This window comes from Brassica oleracea, chromosome C8 (genome assembly GCF_000695525.1).
Source record: "Brassica oleracea var. oleracea cultivar TO1000 chromosome C8, BOL, whole genome shotgun sequence".
Taxonomy (NCBI): Eukaryota; Viridiplantae; Streptophyta; class Magnoliopsida; order Brassicales; family Brassicaceae; genus Brassica; species Brassica oleracea.
In genome coordinates, this window is record NC_027755.1 from 1,769,518 (window position 1) to 1,789,461 (window position 19,944).

Here is a 19,944-nt window from a genome sequence, read left to right on the forward strand (position 1 = left end):
GGTTTGACTCCAAGTTTTGAGTCACACTTGGCAATTCTCCCTTTTAAAAACCCTATAAACCCTGCAAAAGAAACGCTATGATCTGACGCTAACCGGTTGACCGATGGGGACCGATATGTAATCCAATTTAATTTAAATGGTTATTTTTAAGTTAAAAGTTAATTGCAATGTATGTATTAGATACTTAAATACTTATTAAATTATATTTTTATATTTTTATAAGAAATGAAAAATAAATAAAATATATTTTAAAACCTTAGTATATACTTAAAAAGGATTTTTTGTTAGTGTTATATATAATCAGTACTATTATTAAACTATTTTAGTCATGAAATATCCTCTTGGCGAAAAGACAATCAACCATATGGGAAGGAAAAGATTCAGAATCTTCAACAAGCTTTAGAAGACGTACAAACAGATAACAATAGATCACAAGAGGATATTATTGAGATTTCCAGGAAATTACAAGAGGCCTATAAGGACGAGGAGGAGTATTGGCATCAGAAGAGTCTGAATATGTGGTATTCATCTGGGGATCTTAATACAAAGTTTTATCATGCTTTAACAAAGCAACGTCGAATCCGAAATAAAATAGTGGGCCTCCATGATGAAACGGGTAATTGGATCACAGATGAGAATGGTGTTGAAAAGGTGGCGGTAGATTATTTTGAGGGTTTGTTTAATTCTACCAATCCTACTGAGTTTGATAGTTTTCTGTAAGAGATAGGACCATCAATCTCTCCACAGATGAATCAAATGCTACTGCGGTTAGCAACAGAGGAAGAGGTCAGACAAGCTTTATTCATGATGCATCCGGAGAAAGCTCCAGAACCGGATGGAATGACAGCTCTCTTTTTCAGCATTCTTGGCATGTAATTAAAACAGATGTGGTGGAGCTGGTGAATAATTTTTTGGTCACAGGAGACTTGGATCCAAGGCTAAATTTAACTAATATTTGCATGATACCAAAGGTGGAGAGACCGACAAAGATGATAGAACTAAGGCCGATAAGTCTTTGTAATGTTGGATATAAGATAATTTCGAAAATTTTGTGTCAAAGATTGAAAAGTTGTCTTCCAAGATTAATTTCGGAAACACAATCGGCTTTTGTGGCAGGAAGGTTAATTTCAGATAATATTCTTATCGCGCAGGAAATGTTTCATGGCTTGAGAGCCAATAAGTCTTGCCAGAGTAAGTTTATGGCTATAAAAACAGATATAAGTAAGGCATACGATCGGATAGAGTGGAATTTTACTGAGGCTCTCCTGCACAAAATGGGTTTTGATTCTCATTGGATCAAATTAATGCGAGAGTGTGTCTCTTCAGTCCAATATAGAGTACTTCTCAATGGAGAGCCTCGGGGTCTTATAATCCCTCAGAGAGGATTACGCAAGGGGATCCTTTATCCCCTTATTTATTTATTATGTATACGGAGGCGTTAATTTCAAATATTAAAAAGGCGGAGCTGGTGAAACAATTAACCGGTATGAAAGTGGCAAGAGCTTGCCCTGCAATTTCTCACCTGTTATTTGCAGATGACAGCTTGTTTTTCTGTAAGGCAAACAAGGAAGAGTGTTAAACTATTCTCAGGATTCTAAAAGAATATGAGACTGTCTCAGGGCAACAGATTAATTTCCAGAAATCCTCAATTCAATTTGGCCACAAGATTGATGAAGCTAGTCGTCAAGAGTTGAGAGATATCTTGGAAATTCAGATTCTAGGTGGAATGAGATCTTATTTAGGCCTGCCGGAAAGCCTAGGTGGCTCTAAGGTACAAGTGTTTGGCTTCGTACAAGATCGGTTGAATAGTAGGGTTAATGGATGGACCTTTCGTTTTTTTACCAAGGGTGGAAAGGAGGTGATTATTAAATCAGTGACTACGGCTCTGTCAAACCATGTGATGTCTGTGTATCGGTTACCGAAAGCTACAGTTAAGAAGCTAACGGGCACCGTAGCCCAATTTTGGTGGAGTCCAGGAGGCAGTACAAGAGGGATGCATTGGAAATCATGGGATAAATTGTGTGTACAAAAGGATAATGGTGGGCTGGGTTTTAAGGATTTAACTGATTTTAATACGGCAATGCTTGGGAAGCAGTTGTGGCGGCTGATCGAGAAGCCAAATGCTCTTTTCTCTCGAGTTTTCAAAGGACGGTATTACAGGAATGCTTCACCCCTGGAACCGATTCGCTCATATTCCCCGTCATATGGCTGGAGGAGTATTATCTCTGCTAGATCTCTGGTTTGTAAAGGACTAATTAAAAGGGTTGGATCAGGGTCCTCTATTTCAGTATGGAATGATCCCTGACTCTCATCCACTCGCCCGAGACCAGCTAACAAAAACCTTCATAATAGTTACTCGAACCTCACAGTGGATTCTCTCATTAATTCGGAATTCCGAACATGGAATTTACAAGCAATTAGGAATTTGGTGGATCCACAAGATGCAAAAATAGTTGAGAGTATACCATTGAGTAGAAATCAGATGGAAGATAGGAATGGATGGCACTTCACCAAGAATGGGAAATACACTGTACAATCAGGGTATCAGGTAGAAAGGATTTATCCGGATAAGGAGAAACCACCTGAATTTTATGGTCCCAATGTAGATATTCTCAAAGCATTTTGCTGGAAAGTGCGGTGTCCTCCAAAATTAAAGCATTTTCTATGGCAGTTGCTGTCCGGTTGTATAGCGGTAAAGAAAAACCTTAAAGCGAGAGGGATACAAGGAGACACTTGCTGTGCCCGGTGTGGAGACCCGGAGGAATCAATAAACCATGTGTTTTTTGAATGTCCTCCAGCACGTCAAGTGTGGGCACTATCTAGGATCCCATCAAATCCAAACATTTTCCCAATTGGCTCTCTTTTTGCTAATATGGACAATCTATTTTGGAGAGTTAACCCAAAAATGGAGGATCATCAGTTTGCCTGGATATTATGGTATATTTGGAAGGGCCGGAACAACAAAGTGTTCAGTAATATTGATGTTGATCCGAGGAAAACGCTTCGATTAGCAGAAGTTGAATCAACACTGTGGGCTGAGGCACAAGTTATTAATAATCATAGGTCGGCACAAGAAGTACAGGTAAGGCCGGATTTAGGAACCACAGGAAGATGGTGTTTCACAGACGGTTCTTGCAAAGATAAGGACCTATTTTCAGGACAAGGATGGTTCAGTACGTCACCAGGGTTTGATGGTTTATTAGGAGCAAGGAATGTAAGGGTATGCCTCTCACCTCTTCATTCGGAGATAGAGGCTTTAATTTGGGCAATGGAACGTATGAGAAACTTAAGGAAGTTTCAGGTTACGTTTGCGACGGATTGTTCTCAATTGGTGAAGATGGTTTCGGAACCAGAGGAATGAACAGCATTTGAAAGCTACCTGGAAGATATTAAGCTTTTGCGACGAAGTTTCGTCAACTCAGATATTGTTCATGTTCCTAGGACGGAGAACATAAGGGGCGGATAGCTTGACACGTAGTGCTCGGAAACAATCGTCTTTCGTCGTGCACATGGACGCAGAGTTGCCACATTAGTTTACAGAGTCTACATGAATCTTTAAATGTTTGCTGTTAAAAAAAAACTGATATATTGAAAATAGATTTTTAATTATATAGATATTTAATTAAACTATTGACGTACGCCTCATCCACAATCAACCCAATAACGCTACAATCTGAGGCTAATCGGTTGACCATCGGTTGACCAATGGATGATCGATATGTAATCCAATATAATTTAAATTGCTATTTTTAAAATTTAAAAGTTAATTTCACTGTATTTTTATTAGACGTCGTAACTCCAACTTGTTATAAAGCTTGTTTAAATTATTTTCTTTATAAAGATGGAAAAATAAATAAAATATATTTTAAAACCTTATTATATATAATAATTATTATTAAACTATTTTAATTATTGATATATTGAAAATATATTTTAAAACCTTATTATATATAATTAAAATATTGACCCACACCTCACCCATGATCAACCCAATAACCCATTGACCAAAAATAGTTTGGCTCAATGTCTAGACCTGGTTTAAAAACGTTGATTGAAACATATTTTTACTTTTTATATTTTCTCATAGTATACATTTATTTGATTTAACCAAAATGATATATGATTTTAATTCGAATTCTTTGTATATTGATCCTATCTCGAAACTAATATATTTATTGGTTACTTCTAGTTATAGTAGTATAGTCCATGATTAGGTATATTCCTAGTCTACATAAATTAGATTTTTTATAAAATCATAAAGTAAAAAAGATCGTTTTCTAACCAATTTTATGTATCCTGATTAATTATGATGAGATTGATACAAATAAAACACGGTTAGTTGCTCTCATCTATCTATACTATTATTTGAGAAGTGAATTAGCTTAGTTGTCATGTTATCCATGATTTTAGGCTCAATCATTAATTTTAATAAACAATTTTAATTAGAATGACTAAAATTGTTGATACCTTTAATAAATAATTATATAATTCATTATTTAATTGATTACAAATTAATATTACAAAACTTATCTCAAAAAAAGTAAAAGAAAAACGTGTTCAAAAAAAGAAAGATAATTCCATATATTTATTGTGTTTATCTAAACCTTTCTTTCTTATCTGCTAATATGTATAATTAGTAGTATATATACACATATATTTTTATACTAAAATACTAAAATATGTTTATAAAAGATAAAAAAATTGATTTTTATTTGTTTGTTAACATTATACTAAAATATGTTTATAAAAGATAACAAAATATGTTTATAAAAGATAACAAACATATTTTGTTTGTATAATTATATGTTTATAAACATTATACTAAAATACTAAAAATATGTATATAAAAGATAACAAAGTTGATTTATATTTGTTTGTAAACGTAAAATGTCATGGCATATTTTTATAAAAATTATTAAATTTATTTTAATACTAAAATACTAAAAATAGGTATATAAGTAATAACAATAAATTTGATCTATATTTGTTTGTTAACGTGATTTTTATTTTTCTAAATATTTTTATTGGCAGTGGAATTATCTTTTTCAAAATATTTTCAAGCTATCTGCCTCTAAAAAAGAATATTTTCAAAATATTATATTTTATTTCCAACAAGTACTTTATATTTATAAAAAAAAAAATTAAATCTATTTAATTTTATTTATTTTTCAAAAATTCACATAATTATAACTTTGTTTAAATCAAAATTTCTTTAAAAGAATATTATGTAAAGAAAATGTGATTCGTTTTTTTAAACTGTATTTTCCAAAATGATTTGTTTTATTTATAATTATTAAATTTTGAAAATTAAAAGACTATTTAAAAATAAGAAATTATGATTTTATAATAAAGAAAATACTATTTTATAGAAAATAGTAATCTCTATTTTAAAGAAAAAATAGATATTGATTATAGCATATTTTTCTTTATTATATCATTTAGAAATGAATATAGCAATAAATAAGAATCTTATCTTATACATTACATATTAATGTTTTGTTTGTCAATAGTTTTATTTACTTTTGTTAATATAATTTGTAAAGCTAGGCTCGGTTTAAAATTTTTGTGTTTTTGATTTATTTTGAGATTTTGCAGGTTTTGTTAATTCCAAGAATTTGGTCTAATAAAATCACTTTATTAACAATTCTATATTTTTCATTTAATTGTATTTTTTATAGATTATTATAATAAAAAGTGGTTAAAGATAACATCATATTTTAAAATAAAAAATATTAATGTTGTCATAAAAAATAATGCTTTTAAATCAGTAGAAGTTAAAATTAGGAAATTAAAAGATTTATAAAAATTATATAAATTTAATGTTTGATTTAAATTTTTTGATCATTAATTAATAGTATATTTATTAATAAATATCTATAAAATAATTATATCCTCATGTGCGGGCAAACTATCTAGTACAAATATTCTTTAGAAAGCTAAGGATAATAATATTACACGATTATGGTAATTATTAATAATTTCATTAAGTTTTAGCTAAAATTTAAATGATAGTAGCACTCTTGTAAATACTTTGAAAAACCAAAAGAATGTCAAAAAGTGTACTTTAGTTTTAATAGTATAGATATTTTCATAATATCTCGACGTGACACATGTTTCTTTTCATATCTACAACTATTGTGATAATTTTCCAACATTAAATATAAAATGATAGTGTGAAAGAAAACAAAACAAAAAAAGAAAAGTAAGACTCTAACCATCTATACTATTATCAGTGAAATAATTTTTCGCATTCGAGCTCTCATGTTAAAAGTTAGAGTGATTAATATTGTTATACTTTTAATGAATAAAATATATTAATTAGCTAAAAATAAGAATAAATTTATTTTTTTATAAGATAAGTGATTAAAATTAATAATAATAATAATAATAATAAGAATTATCCAAAATCCAAAAATATATTATAAAATCAAAAGATAATTTCTATATATATTATGTTGTTATCCAAAAATATTTTCAATAAAGAAAGTTAAAAAATAAGAAACATAAAACACATAACTAAATAGCAATCAAGTAAACTTCTTATTTTATATAATTAAAAAAAGAATATTGAGTGTATCTCTATGATTTATTTATTAGTGATAGTTTCGTTCAATATAATTCTTTTATTACGGTTCTCAGTGACCGGATATAGGTTAAGCTTTACCGGGTTGATCAAACCGGAGGCAAATTGATTAGAGATTCTACTCCAGTGTCAAGGTGAACATGGCGCCTCTCAAACATCTGGAGATGGAGAATTCAATCATCGACGAATGTTTCCGAGATTTCTGTGCTTCTCATGGGATTCTCACAGGTTCTCTTCTCTTCTCTTCTTCAACTCTCGTTTTCTCGGTTCGATTCTGTATAGTTTGATCGCTTGCGTTTAAGGTGTTCGACGAAATGCGTTTCCCTGAAAGCTTGACTCTTTCGCTTATCTGTTGCAGTGGAAGACTTCCTTCTTCATGATCTTTATGAACTTGCTGCGTTCGCTGAAAGAGAAGCGAATGCTGATAGATTGAAGGAGGTTAGATGTTTTGGGTTTTTAAATTTAGCAAAAAGTTATACAAAGTGTTGACCTTTGGTTTCTTCAGGGTATCACTGTGATGCTTTCTTTGATAGAGCTTCAGTGTCGTCCATGGTTGAACGGTATGGAGTTGTTGGAGGATCTACAGCGTAATAAACATACTCTATCGAGTGGAGACAACGGGTAAAGACTCATCTTTTCATAATCAAAAGGAAAGAACTTTGTAACTTGTTCTATTATCAGTTTGAGACTCTGCTTCTGAAGTTTTACTGTGTTTCTTATTAAGGATGAATTCATTACTTCAAGGTGGGTACGGTGAGGGTCAGCTGACAGAGCTTGTTGGACCATCGTCTTCTGGTAAAACACAAGTATGTATACTCATACTTCTGTTAGGCAGGTTTATGTTACAAGTTTTATACTTCGACATCACCTATATGCCTACGTGTTGTGGATTGTTCTATTCAAGGCGTTTCTTTAGCTGCAAACCAAAAATGTAGAAAGATTTGTTGTCTTTGGTTGGCCCTTTTTACTGTCTCTTTAGATTGTATGGTTTCTTATGAATGGAGTAGTTTTGTATGCGAGCTGCTGCGAGCGTGGCAGAGAAGCAAGAAGGCAGCGTCTTTTATATAGACACGGGGAACTCTTTTTCTGCCCGACGCATTGCTCAATTCATCTGTGGGGGTTCGGATGCTGCTGCCTTACGCAAGGTCCATTCCCAGCAATTCTTGTCACCTAGCCTAGGAGCAGTAACCGATCATCAGTTCTTAATTTTACTGACAAGAAACGTATATGTGCAGAGAGTCTTGAGCAGGATATCATGTCACACGGTTTATGACATCTACACAATGTTTGATACTCTGCAAGGTCTAGAGGTTGCTTTGAGGTCTCAGGTATACAGCTAGCTAGAAGATGTGATTTCCTCATTGTTACTATGTTTCTATCCTTACTGATAACCATTTGTATATGTTTCAGGTGCAGATGAATGTGAACGAGTACCGGTTACGATTGTTAGTTGTTGATTCAATCTCTTCTACGATTACCCCAATCCTCGGAGGCAGTGGCTCACAGGGTACATGTCCTTGTACGTCCATCTTTTTTATTATTTACCAAAATGCTTAAGTGATGAGCTGGTGATTGTGAAAAAGGACTCAAAGCTTGGTGTGTGCAGGACGCGCTTTGATGGTGGCACTTGGATATATGCTTAAGAAGCTGGCACATGAACATAACATTGCTGTACTGGTATTAAAGAAGTTTCAGGGAACTCATTGGGTCAGTCATTCATAGTTAAATCCTTTTATTGAACTCTCGTTTTGCATTTAAAGGTGACGAACCACACGGTGGGTGCTGGAGAAAGCGGTAAAACCAAACCGGCTCTTGGCGAAACCTGGAAAAGCATTCCGCACGTGAGACTCATGCTATCACGTGATAACAGGAACAGCAACTGCACTATCTCCATCTTAAAACACACATCAATGGTACGTACGTACACTCGGCTAACCAACCAAGCAAATGCTCTGTATCTCCAGCTTCCTCTCGCTAAACCTTACACAGTTTCTGTGTGTATTTGTTTTCTTTATAGCCTTCTGGCCAAACAGTGAGGACCATAACTCGCTAGGACAATCAACAATGTCTATAACCAACTTCTTATGGAGCAGTGCTGGTTTCACATAAGCTTGGATCACCAAGAAACAATGATAGATATGTAATGCTAATTTATTTTGTTTAACAGATGAATTAACTTTCAAGATAGATAACATAGGTGATGATTGTTTGTTTGGTTTCTAGATTTTGGATTTTGGTTTTTGGGTTTTGGTTTTTAGTTTTTGGTTTTTGGATTTTAGATTTTGGTTTTTGATTTTGCAGTAGATTTTAGTTTTTTGAAAAACATGAATGATAATTTTAGATTTTGGTTTTTAGTTTCTGGCTTTTGCTTAAAAATAATAAAATAAAAATATTATCAATAGTAAAATATTTATTATGGAAATAATAAAATATAATATCATTACCAAAATATAAATAAGCTTATTTGAAAAAACAGCAAAAAAAACAAAATTTAATTCTATGTTTAAACATAAGTTATATATACTTTATTTTATAATTAAAATAATAATTTTAAATCATATTTTTATTTTTTAACTATCTTTTTAATTTTTTTTTAATAAAATATAAATACCAGAGTTTTACTCTTATATATAAAATAACATATGATCAAATATTTTTGAGTGTTGGGATGAAAGATAAATAGTATAATTGTACGTATAATCACTTAATTAATATTAATAAAGTGTAAAAAAAAATTGGTAAAAAAAGTGCAAGAATTTTATTTGATGATATAATGGTTACGTGAATGTATGATAGTGGAAAAAAGACATAAATAGTTTATGGGATAAAAATGAAAGGAGAGATCATTGAAAATAAATAAAATAAAAAAGTAAAATGATAGATAAAAAAACAACGTAGTCCAAAAGCTAAGAAAATAGAGATTTTGGTTTTTGTGTAGAACTAGGTAGTTATTTGAAAAACTAGTTTCCCTAATTTTTAGAGAATCACTTTTAACAAAATCTTGATTGGCAATTAAAATGGTTTTTCAAAAACAAAAGCCAAAAATCATTTTAGAAACTACAAACAATCAACCTCATAGTAATCCGAGATAACTGAACACTTAAAATTGACATAACAAATTACAAAGTTTCAAACTTTGGAATATAAAAAAAAATTATATTTAATTCCAAGTAGCGCATAAATACGCAGAAACAGATATAAGAAGATGACAGAGCTGATCCAATGCATAGAATAATGTCTTCTTCAAAATAGTTTTTTTTTTTTGTCATCTAGGTATTATTAAAGGGACATAGCCCAACCGGGAGCAAAACCCATTACAGGAAACGAAAGGTCTAAACATCGGGCCATTGAACATAACACGTTTAGGCCGTAAGCCCAAAAGGAAAACCGTTGGGGAAGAATCCTCTAGCTTCCACCATGTGGTCAATTGCCCAGCAATCAATGGCCACGCGTCAAGACGCAAGACAGACATCTTCCTCCGGTGCCAGAAAGACAGTACGACGGAGCTCCGCTGTCAATGAAACCTAAACGAAGGAGAATCCGTTCAAACCGAACGGCTCTCAACCCCGATCAGTCGTGGAGTCAAATCTGACAGATCAAGCGTTTCAAAGAAACTTCAATCGAATTCAATCGAACCCAGACTTTCGAGATTCCTGCATGAACGCCAATCATCTTTAATGATAGAGAAGGAGTCCGAAGATGAAATTCGCCTTAACCAAGGAAAGGAATCCACAATCAAAGATTGAGAAGGAGAATCGATCGAGAGACAAGGCCAGGAGAAACGCTGATCGAAACGGAACCGGAAGAACTCAGGTGGAAAGCCGACAAAGGCGGTGAAAAGATCGCCACTTCCCGGAGACGAAAGCCGGCGACAACAGTGTTATGAGAACCACTGTTTCTCAGAGACCACCATCTGATCTATTGATCAGAGAAACAAAAAGGATTGAGTACTCTCATCATCAGCTCCCTGAAAGATTTTTAAAGAGAAAAGAGGTAAGATAGAGACTCTTGGGAGGTTTTTATATTCTTATCTTCTTCAAGATAGTTAACATAGGAATCAGAGATAAATAACGATAACACTTCAAATAAACATAACAAATTACAAAGTTCAAACTTTTGAATATATAAAATAAAAACACTTTATTATTTAATTCCGAATCGAGCACATAACTACGGTCAAACAGAGCAAGGAAGAAGACAGAGCCTGATCCAATGCATAGAAGACTATCTTCCTCTGTTCTCACCACCATCGCATCCCGACATCATTACCACACATCTCAATCTGCCAAATCCACAAAGAAACCGAGCCGCCACGAACCAACAACAGCTCACAAGATCACCAGAAAGCCATGGGAAGAAGTTCCCTTTCTCACCGATCTCAAACAAACCGAAGAAACAGAGGAAGCTCTCTCTCTCTTCCACCAGTACCAGCAAATGGGTTTCCGACACGACTACCCATCTTACTCCTCACTCATCTACAAACTCGCCAAGTCACGTGACTTCGACGCAGTCGACCAAATCCTCAACCTCGTCCGCCACCGTAACGTCCGATGCAGAGAATCCCTCTTCATGGGGCTGATTCAGCACTACGGAAAAGCCAATTCAATTGATAAAGCCGTCGATGTGTTCCATAAAATGACGTCGTTTGACTGCGTCCGTACGATCCAATCTCTCAACACTCTCATCAACGTTCTCGTCGATAGTAACAATTTGGAAAAAGCTAAAAGCTTTGTAGACGGAGCTAAAGATATGGGTTTAAGTCCCAACTCCGTCTCGTTCAATGTACTGATCAAAGGGCTTCTCGAGAGATGCGATTGGGAAGGCGCGCGCGAGGTGCTCGACGAAATGCTTGAGAGAGAAGTGCAACCGACTGTAGTGACTTATAATAGTTTAATAGGATTCTTGTGCCGGAGTAACGATGTGGGGGAGGCGAAAAGCTTGCTTGAAGATATGATGGTGAAGAGAATACGCCCCAATCACGTGACGTTTGCGTTGTTGATGAAGGGTTTATGTACTAAGGGAGATTACAATGAAGCGAAGAAGCTGATGTTCGATATGGAGTATCGTGGGTGTAAACCAGGGTTAGTTAACTATGGGGTTTTGATGAGTGATCTTGGAAAGAGAGGGAAGATCGACGAGGCGAAGGTTCTGCTAAGTGAGATGAAGAATAGGAGGATAAAGCCTGATGTTGTGATCTACAACATTCTTGTTAATCATCTTTGTAGTGAAGGCAGAGCTCCTGAGGCTTACAGAACGCTGATGGAAATGCAGATGAAAGGTTGTAAGCCTAATGCGGCTACCTACCGTATGATGGTTGATGGGTTCTGTCGTATTGGGGATTTTGATTCTGCGTTGAGTATTTTGAATGCGATGCTTGCGAGTAGACACTCTCCCACGCCTGCAACGTTTGTGTGTTTGGTTAATGGGCTGGTGAAAGGAGGTAACTTGGACCATGCTTGCTTTGTGTTGGAGGTGATGGCAAAGAAAAATTTAAGCTTTGGATCTGGTGCTTGGGAAAAACTAGTTAGTGGTCTCTGTATTAAGGATGGAGGAGGTTTTTGTGAGGCTTTGTCAGAAGTTATTTCTACCTAAGCAGTGTGTGCTCTCTCTTAAAGGTGAGATTTTTATACCTGTTTATTCTTGAGTTAACTTAAAATGGAGGGGTTTAATATCTTCTTGATTCAAGAAAAAAAAACAGTATTTGGTGAAAATTTGCTGGATTGTCTTATTATGCTGAGGAATCTGAAATGTTTAATCTTTTTGGATAATTCATATAGTTGAACTTCTGATACATTCAAGATCTTTTGGTGAATTTATATTCTGGATTTTTTATTCTTGTTTATGTTTTTTTCTCTAAACCAAACCACTCATATAATGGAAAAGATGTCACCTACTATGTTTCATCAACTCCATCTTTTTTTCCATCAACAATCTGGCTTGGTTTCTTTTATAAATGCTCGTTCTGAATCAGTCTGTATAATCACAGGACAAGTAGAAAAGCTCAACTCAAATTCAAAATTCAAATTAACTAATCTTATTCCTTGTCAATGGCAGGCTGCAAGATACTCTTTCTCCTTGTTTTATCTCTTGCCATTACTTTTGTCTCTCCTGCTCGGCTTCTTAATGAAGAAGAAGAAGATATTGGCTTGGTTCCTATGCCTACCACAAGTCCTGGTCCATTACCAACGTCTGGTTCAGGCCTTTTCCCCACTTCAACTGGTATCACTTCAGGTACAGGTCCAGCCTCAGGCAGTTCTGGTTCCTTGAATACTTTAAGTGGCTCTGGACCTCTACCAACCACTGGTTCTACTCCTTTACCGGTTGCTAGTTCTGGCCCCGGTCCTCTTCCAACCACCGGTTCAGGTCCTTTTCCGGTTGCTAGTTCTGGTCCTTTGCCTGCTGCTGGCTCAGGGCCTTTGCCGACTGTTGGCACAGGTGCAGGTGGTTTACTTCCTGACCACACCTTGGTTTTCTTTATGCACGATATACTCGGTGGCTCAAACCCAACAGCCAGGGCCGTGACTGGAGTCGTTGCAAACGCAGCTCTCAGTGGCCAGCTTCCATTCGCCAAGCCCAACGGCGCAAACCTCCCTGTCAGCAACGGCGTTCCATCTAACAGTAACAACAACGGAATCCTCAACAACAACAACGTCCCGCTTCTGGTCGGTCTAGGCGGAACCACTTCAAACATTCTACAGAACAACGGGAACAACCTCTTGAACGGTCTCCCCGTTGCTAACGGTGGTCAGCTCCCATCTGGCTCGTCCCTTCAGATGCTCATGTTTGGGACGATGACGGTGATGGACAACGAGCTAACCGAAGGGCATGAGCTCGGGTCAGGTCTGCTTGGTAAAGCCCAGGGCTTCTACGTGGCAAGCGCCGTGGATGGAACTAGTCAGACTATGGCTTTCACGGCTATGTTTGAGAGTGGTGGTTATGAAGATAGCATCAGTTTCTTCGGTGTGCATAGAACGGCTGCATCAGAGTCTCATCTTGGGGTCATGGGTGGTACGGGGAAGTATGTGAATGCGAGAGGATATGCCGTTGTCAAGACTTATACTGGTGGTAGTGGGAACTCACAGCAGCCGCACCAGTTCACAGATGGGCTTGAGACTGTCCTGGAGTGCACCGTTTATCTTTCTTACTAGTTCTTTTTGTTTTTGTATTTGAATTGCGTTGTGTTCTTTCATCTTTGTCATCTTAATAGTAACAACAAAACCTATTAATTTGATAACAAATTTCATGTTGATTACAAGTTATACTAGCTAATGATCCGCGCTTTGAGTGGAATGTGATTATTAGTTTCGTTATTTTTAATAAAAAGACATTAAATCTGTTTAATCTGGATATTGGTTCGGTTTTAAGTTTTTTTTTTTGTTTCTAATCTTCTAAAATATAACTATTATTTTAAATTAATATTCATTTTAGTTTATTCGGTTAAAATGTTTGATTTTTTGGTTTTTTCCGGTAAAAACCAAAAAATAATATTATTTGTTTATTTTCATGTTATAAATTTTAGATAGTTGTCATGTCGAACCAATAGTTTCATATTATAGTTTCTAAACAGATAATAGTTTTTTTTTTAAAACGAAAGAAAATTATTAAGACAAATCATTTCAGTACAATTTGGTCGGTAGTGAAAAAAGCATTAAGAAAAAATATTTCAACTTTAAAAAAAAAATTAGATACTTCAGATGTGGTGAATACTTAGTTACAAGGTGCTTACATCAAGGTGCACATGTATGTATATGTAAAGAATATATAAAAATAGTTGACAAATATATAAAGATATTGTTAATTAATATTGCAAGGAAACAATCGTCGTTTGTCGTTCATACGGATGCAGAGCTATCGGGGTGGTTCGCAGAGTCTACATGAGTGTGTTTTTGTTGCTGACAAAAAAAAATATATTAAATGGCATTTTTGTTCAAAATAATACATGAAAGATAAAATTAAAACTAATTTAAAATAAAAAAGGCCTTGACATTAGTCATTTTTTCATATAAAGAAAATAAAATTGTATCTGTAAATAGGGATGGGCACAGATCGAATATCTGGGTATTTGAAAGCATTCGTGTCGATTCGACGGTGACTCGGATATCCAAAATGTTTTAGAATTTTAAAGAATGTCCGATTTGATCCGTAAATAAAATAAAATTGTAAAAATAATTGAAAAATTTAATAATAACATTTATTACAAAAATAAAACATTATTTAACTTTTTAAATTCTAGTTTCTAATATAATAAATTTAATTCATAAAAATATTGTAAAACTGATATAAAGTATAATATATATAACATATATACATAATTCTTTACATATATATATATATATATGCATATAACAGATCGAATTAGATATATGTTCCTAAAAATATTGGTATTTGTGATTTGATTCCTTTTCTGGATATTGTATTTTAGTATTTGATTTGTTTCGTAGAGTTACGGATATCCAGATTTTTTTGTTCAAATCAAAACGGATAACGAATCGAATCAAAATTTAAATTTTTAAATTATAGTACCTAATATAATAAATTTAATTCATAAAAATATTGTAAAACTGATATAAAGTATAATATATATAACGTATATATATAATTCTTTACATACAGTAAAACCTCTATAAATTAATAATGTTGGGACTTTGAAATTTTATTAATTTATAGAGATATTAATTTACAAAAGTTTCCTTATTTAGATTTTTTATTTTGATATATTTGTCTAAGATAAAAAATATTTGAGTTTAGTGTATAAAAATTAATTGTTATTTTTAAAATTTGACATTTATATTACTTTTATTATATTATTTGGTGTATATAATATATATTACATAGAACTTAAATGTGGTTTTAGATATAATATTACTAAATCCCCTCAAAAATATATTAAGTGTTAAGAAAATATAAAAATAATTCAATTATGAATATAAAACAAACAATATAATAATAGGTTTTTACTTATATAAATATGTATACATATAAATTATTAATTTATAATTTTAATGGGACCATATATTTACGTAGAATTTTCTAAAAAAATATTATCTTATTATTTTATCGATTTGTGTCAAATTTTGAACCGGTCCAAGTTGGGACCAACGAAATTTATTAATTTGTAGAAATTATTAATTTACGAGTATTAATTTATAGAGGTTCTACTGTATATGTATATATATGCAAATAACATATCGAATTAGATATATGTTCTTAAAAATATTGGTATTTGTGATTTGCTTCATTTTTTGGATATTGTATTTTAATATTTGATTTGTTCCGTAGAGTTACGGATATCCAGATTTTTTGGTTCAAATCAAAACGGATAACGAATCGAATCAAAATTTATGAATATTTTGCTCAACTTTATCCGTAAACAATAAAAATAATATATATATAGTTTGGCTTTTGATTCGTTATCTATTTTTATTCGAACCGAAAAATCCAGAGTTTTATTGGAACCGTGTATGTGAGTTTTATATTAAAAAAAACGTAAAGTACATAGTGTGAACACATTTATGAATATAGTGTGAACGCGTTAGCATATTTATTATCTAATCATTGTGAGACTGCCACGTGTCTATTATAGTGTGAATGCATTTATTACAATGCTTTTCTTTTAATATATAAGACCATGATTATTGCAGGTCTTAAGTGGGGGGTTTTAAACAAAATTTGTGATTTAATTAAATCAAAAGAAAAGAAAAGGAGAATTACTGATCCTTAATGGGGTGTTTTGGAAACCGATTTTTAGGGAAGTTTTATAACCACGTGTCAGCATCTCGTTTTTTGGTTTTTTTTTTCTTTTTCTTTTCTCTCTTCCTTTCCTTTTCTCACCGTTTCTCGACTTCTTGTGTTCTCCAGAGGAGAAGAATCTAAACTGACGAAGGACGAGGACTGATGGCGTCTCCTCCGACTTGTCTACGTCGTCAGAAGAAGGATCGAAATCCACTACCAATCGATGAATCTCTCGGAACTGATGGTGTCTCCTCTGACTTGTCTCGTCTTCCACCTCAAAAGAATGATCGAAACCCATCACAATAGACGACTCTCTCGGTCATCACGGCGTCTTGTCCGTTGGTTCTCGTCTTCTCCGACGTACGACGACTCTATCAGTCCTCACGGCGTCTCCTCCTCCGGCGGGCGATGTCTTCAGTTTGGAGATCAGCTTCTGGTAAGTATGTAACTTTCTCACCTTTATCGTCTGGATTAGTGTGCTTAATTGTTGCCCTTTGATTCATGTAACCGAGGAATTGTTTTACATTTTGAAGCTTTCAGTTAATTAACTTGAAGCTTTCCTACGCAATGCTGTGGTTTTGATAATTATCAGATAAGCAGCTCTGTTTCTCCTCATATTCCAGGACCTATCAAAGCATATGCTTCACCGACAGCTGAAACAGCTCGACTCCAATGGTGCATGATTCCACCGCTATTGTGAATAGAAATAATGGTTGAGAAGAGAGCTCTCTTTCTTCAAGCGCTGACATGGAGAAAAACATAAATGATCTGAAAGGGAAAGATCTGCTTAAACGGCTTCACGAAGTTGGCACACTTGCTCAGGTATCCTGTTGCTACTACTGTTCTTTAGCTTATGTTTGGTGTTGATGTGATAAAAAAAAACATAACTAGCATTGTGATTCCCTTGATTTTCCAGATTTCAAGTATCCAAGGAGATCAAGTTATCCTCGTTGGTCATAGACGGCTTCGCATAACGGAGATGGTAAGTCATTAGAGAAACATGATTCATATTCTGTAGATTTTTTTTTGTTTTGAAATAACTTTATGTTCTTTATTCAGGTGAGTGAAGAGCCACTTACAGTCAAAGTCGATCATCTTAAGGTACATTTCTGCCTCTATGATTTTCCTCGTATAAGACTTTTTATTGATTTTCCATTTTGAAAAATGTAACCTTTTTTATTGCTCTGTGTGCAGGATAAGCCGTTTGACATGGACGATGATGTCATCAAGGCAACATCCTTTGAAGTTATTTCAACGCTTAGGGATGTACTGAAGACAAGCTCACTGTGGAGAGACCACGTCCAAACATATACCTAGGTATTTTATTTTCTCTTCATGATAAAAAAAAAGTCTCAGGATACAAGTATCTTAGTAGATGTCTTTCAAACTTGTGTAGCATATAGGTGAATTCACTTAGCTTTCTTCTAAGAATGGTATTGACATTGGCATTGAGACGATTAAGACCACCATTAACCCTAGCACCCCAAATGGGGTGCTTAATTTTTTTTTTTTTTTTGGTTTTTCTTCTGATTTAAAAAAAAAAAAAAATTAAAACGAACCAATCGCGGCCCGCCACATATCAGTGGGACCCGCGAAACAGTGCTAGCACTGGTGCTTAATTAAGCAGAATAAGTGCTTAGTTTTTGTGTGGGTCCCACCCGCTATTATATTAATTTTTTGCTAAGCACCCCCCTCTAAGCACCCCCCATTAATCATGCTCTAAGTAAGGTTTTCTTGTTTATGTTTCTTATTCTTGAGTAAGTGATCTTCTTCAATTCTTCTAAAAATTTTAAATTTTTTTTTAAGAACTTTTAATTAAAAAACTCTCATTGGACCACTCAAAATGAGAGTTTCTTAACTAGAGTTCTTAAGTCCACTTAAGTACATTTATGTAATTAAATAATCATTAAGAAACTCAAGTGGGTTTCATGGGATAATCATGCTCTAAGGGATTAGCTTCACTATTTAAGCTTTTAACTTTTAGACTTTTGGCCATTGTTATGTGAAAACATATTGATCAATATGATGAAACTGATCTAGATTATTATAAAATAAAATTTAATTGAAAATACAATTTTTTTAGAAAAATTGCTTGAAATACTATAACATACTAATTTCTAATACTATATTTATGAAGAATATTTAAAATTTGGGTTTAGAGTTTAGTGATTATTGTTTAAGAGATATGGTTGAGTTTATAAATTTTATAAACAATTTTAAAATATTTATAAGAAAAATTAAAGGGTTAATTTATTTTTTTCATCATAAATTAAGATATTTATGAAATAATTATTATTTAAAATTATATTTATATGTAATATAAATTATGGTAGAAATAGAATTCTCTTCACTTTTATGAGGCCCACAAGTGTAAGTTTTGATTTAGGCCTCCAAAATATTTGGGCCAGCCCTCTCGCAATGTGTTCTATGAATATAGAAAAGGCAAATACTTTGTGACGTTAATCATTTTTAAGCCAAACTATATAATCCCAATAACAAGGTAACCAAAGGTGAGAACAAAGGCAAAACACAATTATTTTAGTAAAAACATTAAAATATAGTTGACCGACAATCTTATTATGGATCGTTGCTAAAAATGTCAATCATTCGACACAGCAGTAGTATAACTCTACAAAATTAAATAAAAAAGCTTTGTGGTTGGGAAGTGAAGTTGTTAGTTGAATAAGTCTATTCTGTCCAGAAAAGAAAAGTCTACATTTTTACCAAAAAAAAAAAAAGTCTACAAAGATTAGTATCCGCATGCAAATATGGGAGGTATACCAATTTGTTCCACGTATCCGCCGTTGTCATACAATTTTCTGTTTGGTCAAAAAAAAGTAGGAGATGTATGTATACTATCTTTAGAGAAACCACAGTTCATACGTCTTCGTTGTCTATATTTTGCCTGCATAATAAGATTATCTCTCTGTCAATTTAATTCCTCCCTATCAGAACCTGATTTTACTTGTGATGTTTCTGTGAGTATTATTATTCCTCGGATGTCTCTTTGATTTTAATTCATATTTAGTATAGAAGTGTTGAACTAAATAATATAGAATGCAAATATGGTATTATATATATACCACTATTCTAGCATTGATTTTACATGATAGTGCATGGTTTTAAATAGAAACTCGAACGAAAAATGTGAAATAGCTCGTTTAGTAATTCATTTTTCCGCCATAAGAATTTAAACCTCAGTTATTCATGGGTGGTCAATCATTTATTTTTGACAATATTTATAAGGAAAAACGATCAATAAGACATTGAAAAGGACATGTGATTCAATAATTCAGTAAATCGCTTAAAATATTTATTTTTTTTTTGCTAACCGAGTATCTTGGCCCCACCGAGGTGGTCCAGACTAGAGACCGAAGTGAGCATGGACGTTGCCAGGGCGTCACCATGTGGCTCTGATATCTTGCATATTTACATTGTTTTATCCATTCACCCATGTGCATTTTGATCATATAGACTAGGATTTAGCCATGTTTAGGTTGCATTTTGCATACATGAGTCTTTATCAGGTATTGGAGTACCACATGGAGTTCTTGGAGGCATTTGGGTGCATTTGGAGCTCAAAAGAAGTGTTTAAAGCGATCAACGGACGAGCAGCGCACCAGAGCGAC

At 33.6% G+C, this 19,944-nt stretch overlaps 4 protein-coding genes across 5 annotated transcripts; all 4 read left to right on the forward strand.

Annotated features, from left to right (window-relative positions):
• Positions 1-6,661: 6,661 nt before the first annotated feature.
• Positions 6,662-8,814, forward strand: LOC106310205 (DNA repair protein RAD51 homolog 4). Its single transcript, XM_013747433.1, has 10 exons — positions 6,662-6,811; positions 6,942-7,021; positions 7,089-7,204; positions 7,308-7,389; positions 7,591-7,728; positions 7,819-7,911; positions 7,994-8,090; positions 8,190-8,260; positions 8,344-8,496; positions 8,601-8,814. Exons 1-10 carry the CDS (start codon positions 6,724-6,726, stop codon positions 8,634-8,636), a joined length of 954 nt encoding a protein of 317 aa, XP_013602887.1. The 5' UTR covers positions 6,662-6,723; the 3' UTR covers positions 8,637-8,814.
• A 1,981-nt stretch (positions 8,815-10,795) lies between these two features.
• Positions 10,796-12,107, forward strand: LOC106308402 (pentatricopeptide repeat-containing protein At1g07740, mitochondrial-like). The gene is made up of 2 exons (XM_013745560.1): positions 10,796-12,023; positions 12,079-12,107. The coding sequence occupies exons 1-2, from the start codon at positions 10,796-10,798 to the stop codon at positions 12,105-12,107; spliced, it is 1,257 nt and encodes a 418-aa protein (XP_013601014.1).
• LOC106312778 (dirigent protein 25-like) lies at positions 11,911-13,916 on the forward strand. Its single transcript, XM_013750426.1, has 2 exons — positions 11,911-12,198; positions 12,638-13,916. Exons 1-2 carry the CDS (start codon positions 12,129-12,131, stop codon positions 13,729-13,731), a joined length of 1,164 nt encoding a protein of 387 aa, XP_013605880.1. The 5' UTR covers positions 11,911-12,128; the 3' UTR covers positions 13,732-13,916.
• Positions 13,917-16,458: 2,542 nt separating this feature from the next.
• On the forward strand, positions 16,459-17,748 carry LOC106311298 (lon protease homolog 1, mitochondrial-like). 2 transcript variants are annotated; one of them, XM_013748502.1, is made up of 6 exons: positions 16,459-16,751; positions 16,939-17,137; positions 17,232-17,297; positions 17,375-17,416; positions 17,510-17,632; positions 17,712-17,748. In XM_013748502.1, the coding sequence occupies exons 2-5, from the start codon at positions 17,063-17,065 to the stop codon at positions 17,630-17,632; spliced, it is 306 nt and encodes a 101-aa protein (XP_013603956.1). In that variant the 5' UTR covers positions 16,459-16,751; positions 16,939-17,062; the 3' UTR covers positions 17,712-17,748. The 2 variants fall into 2 exon arrangements, with proteins under 2 accessions (XP_013603956.1, XP_013603955.1); XM_013748501.1 differs by having other exon boundaries at positions 17,510-17,723.
• Positions 17,749-19,944: the final 2,196 nt, after the last annotated feature.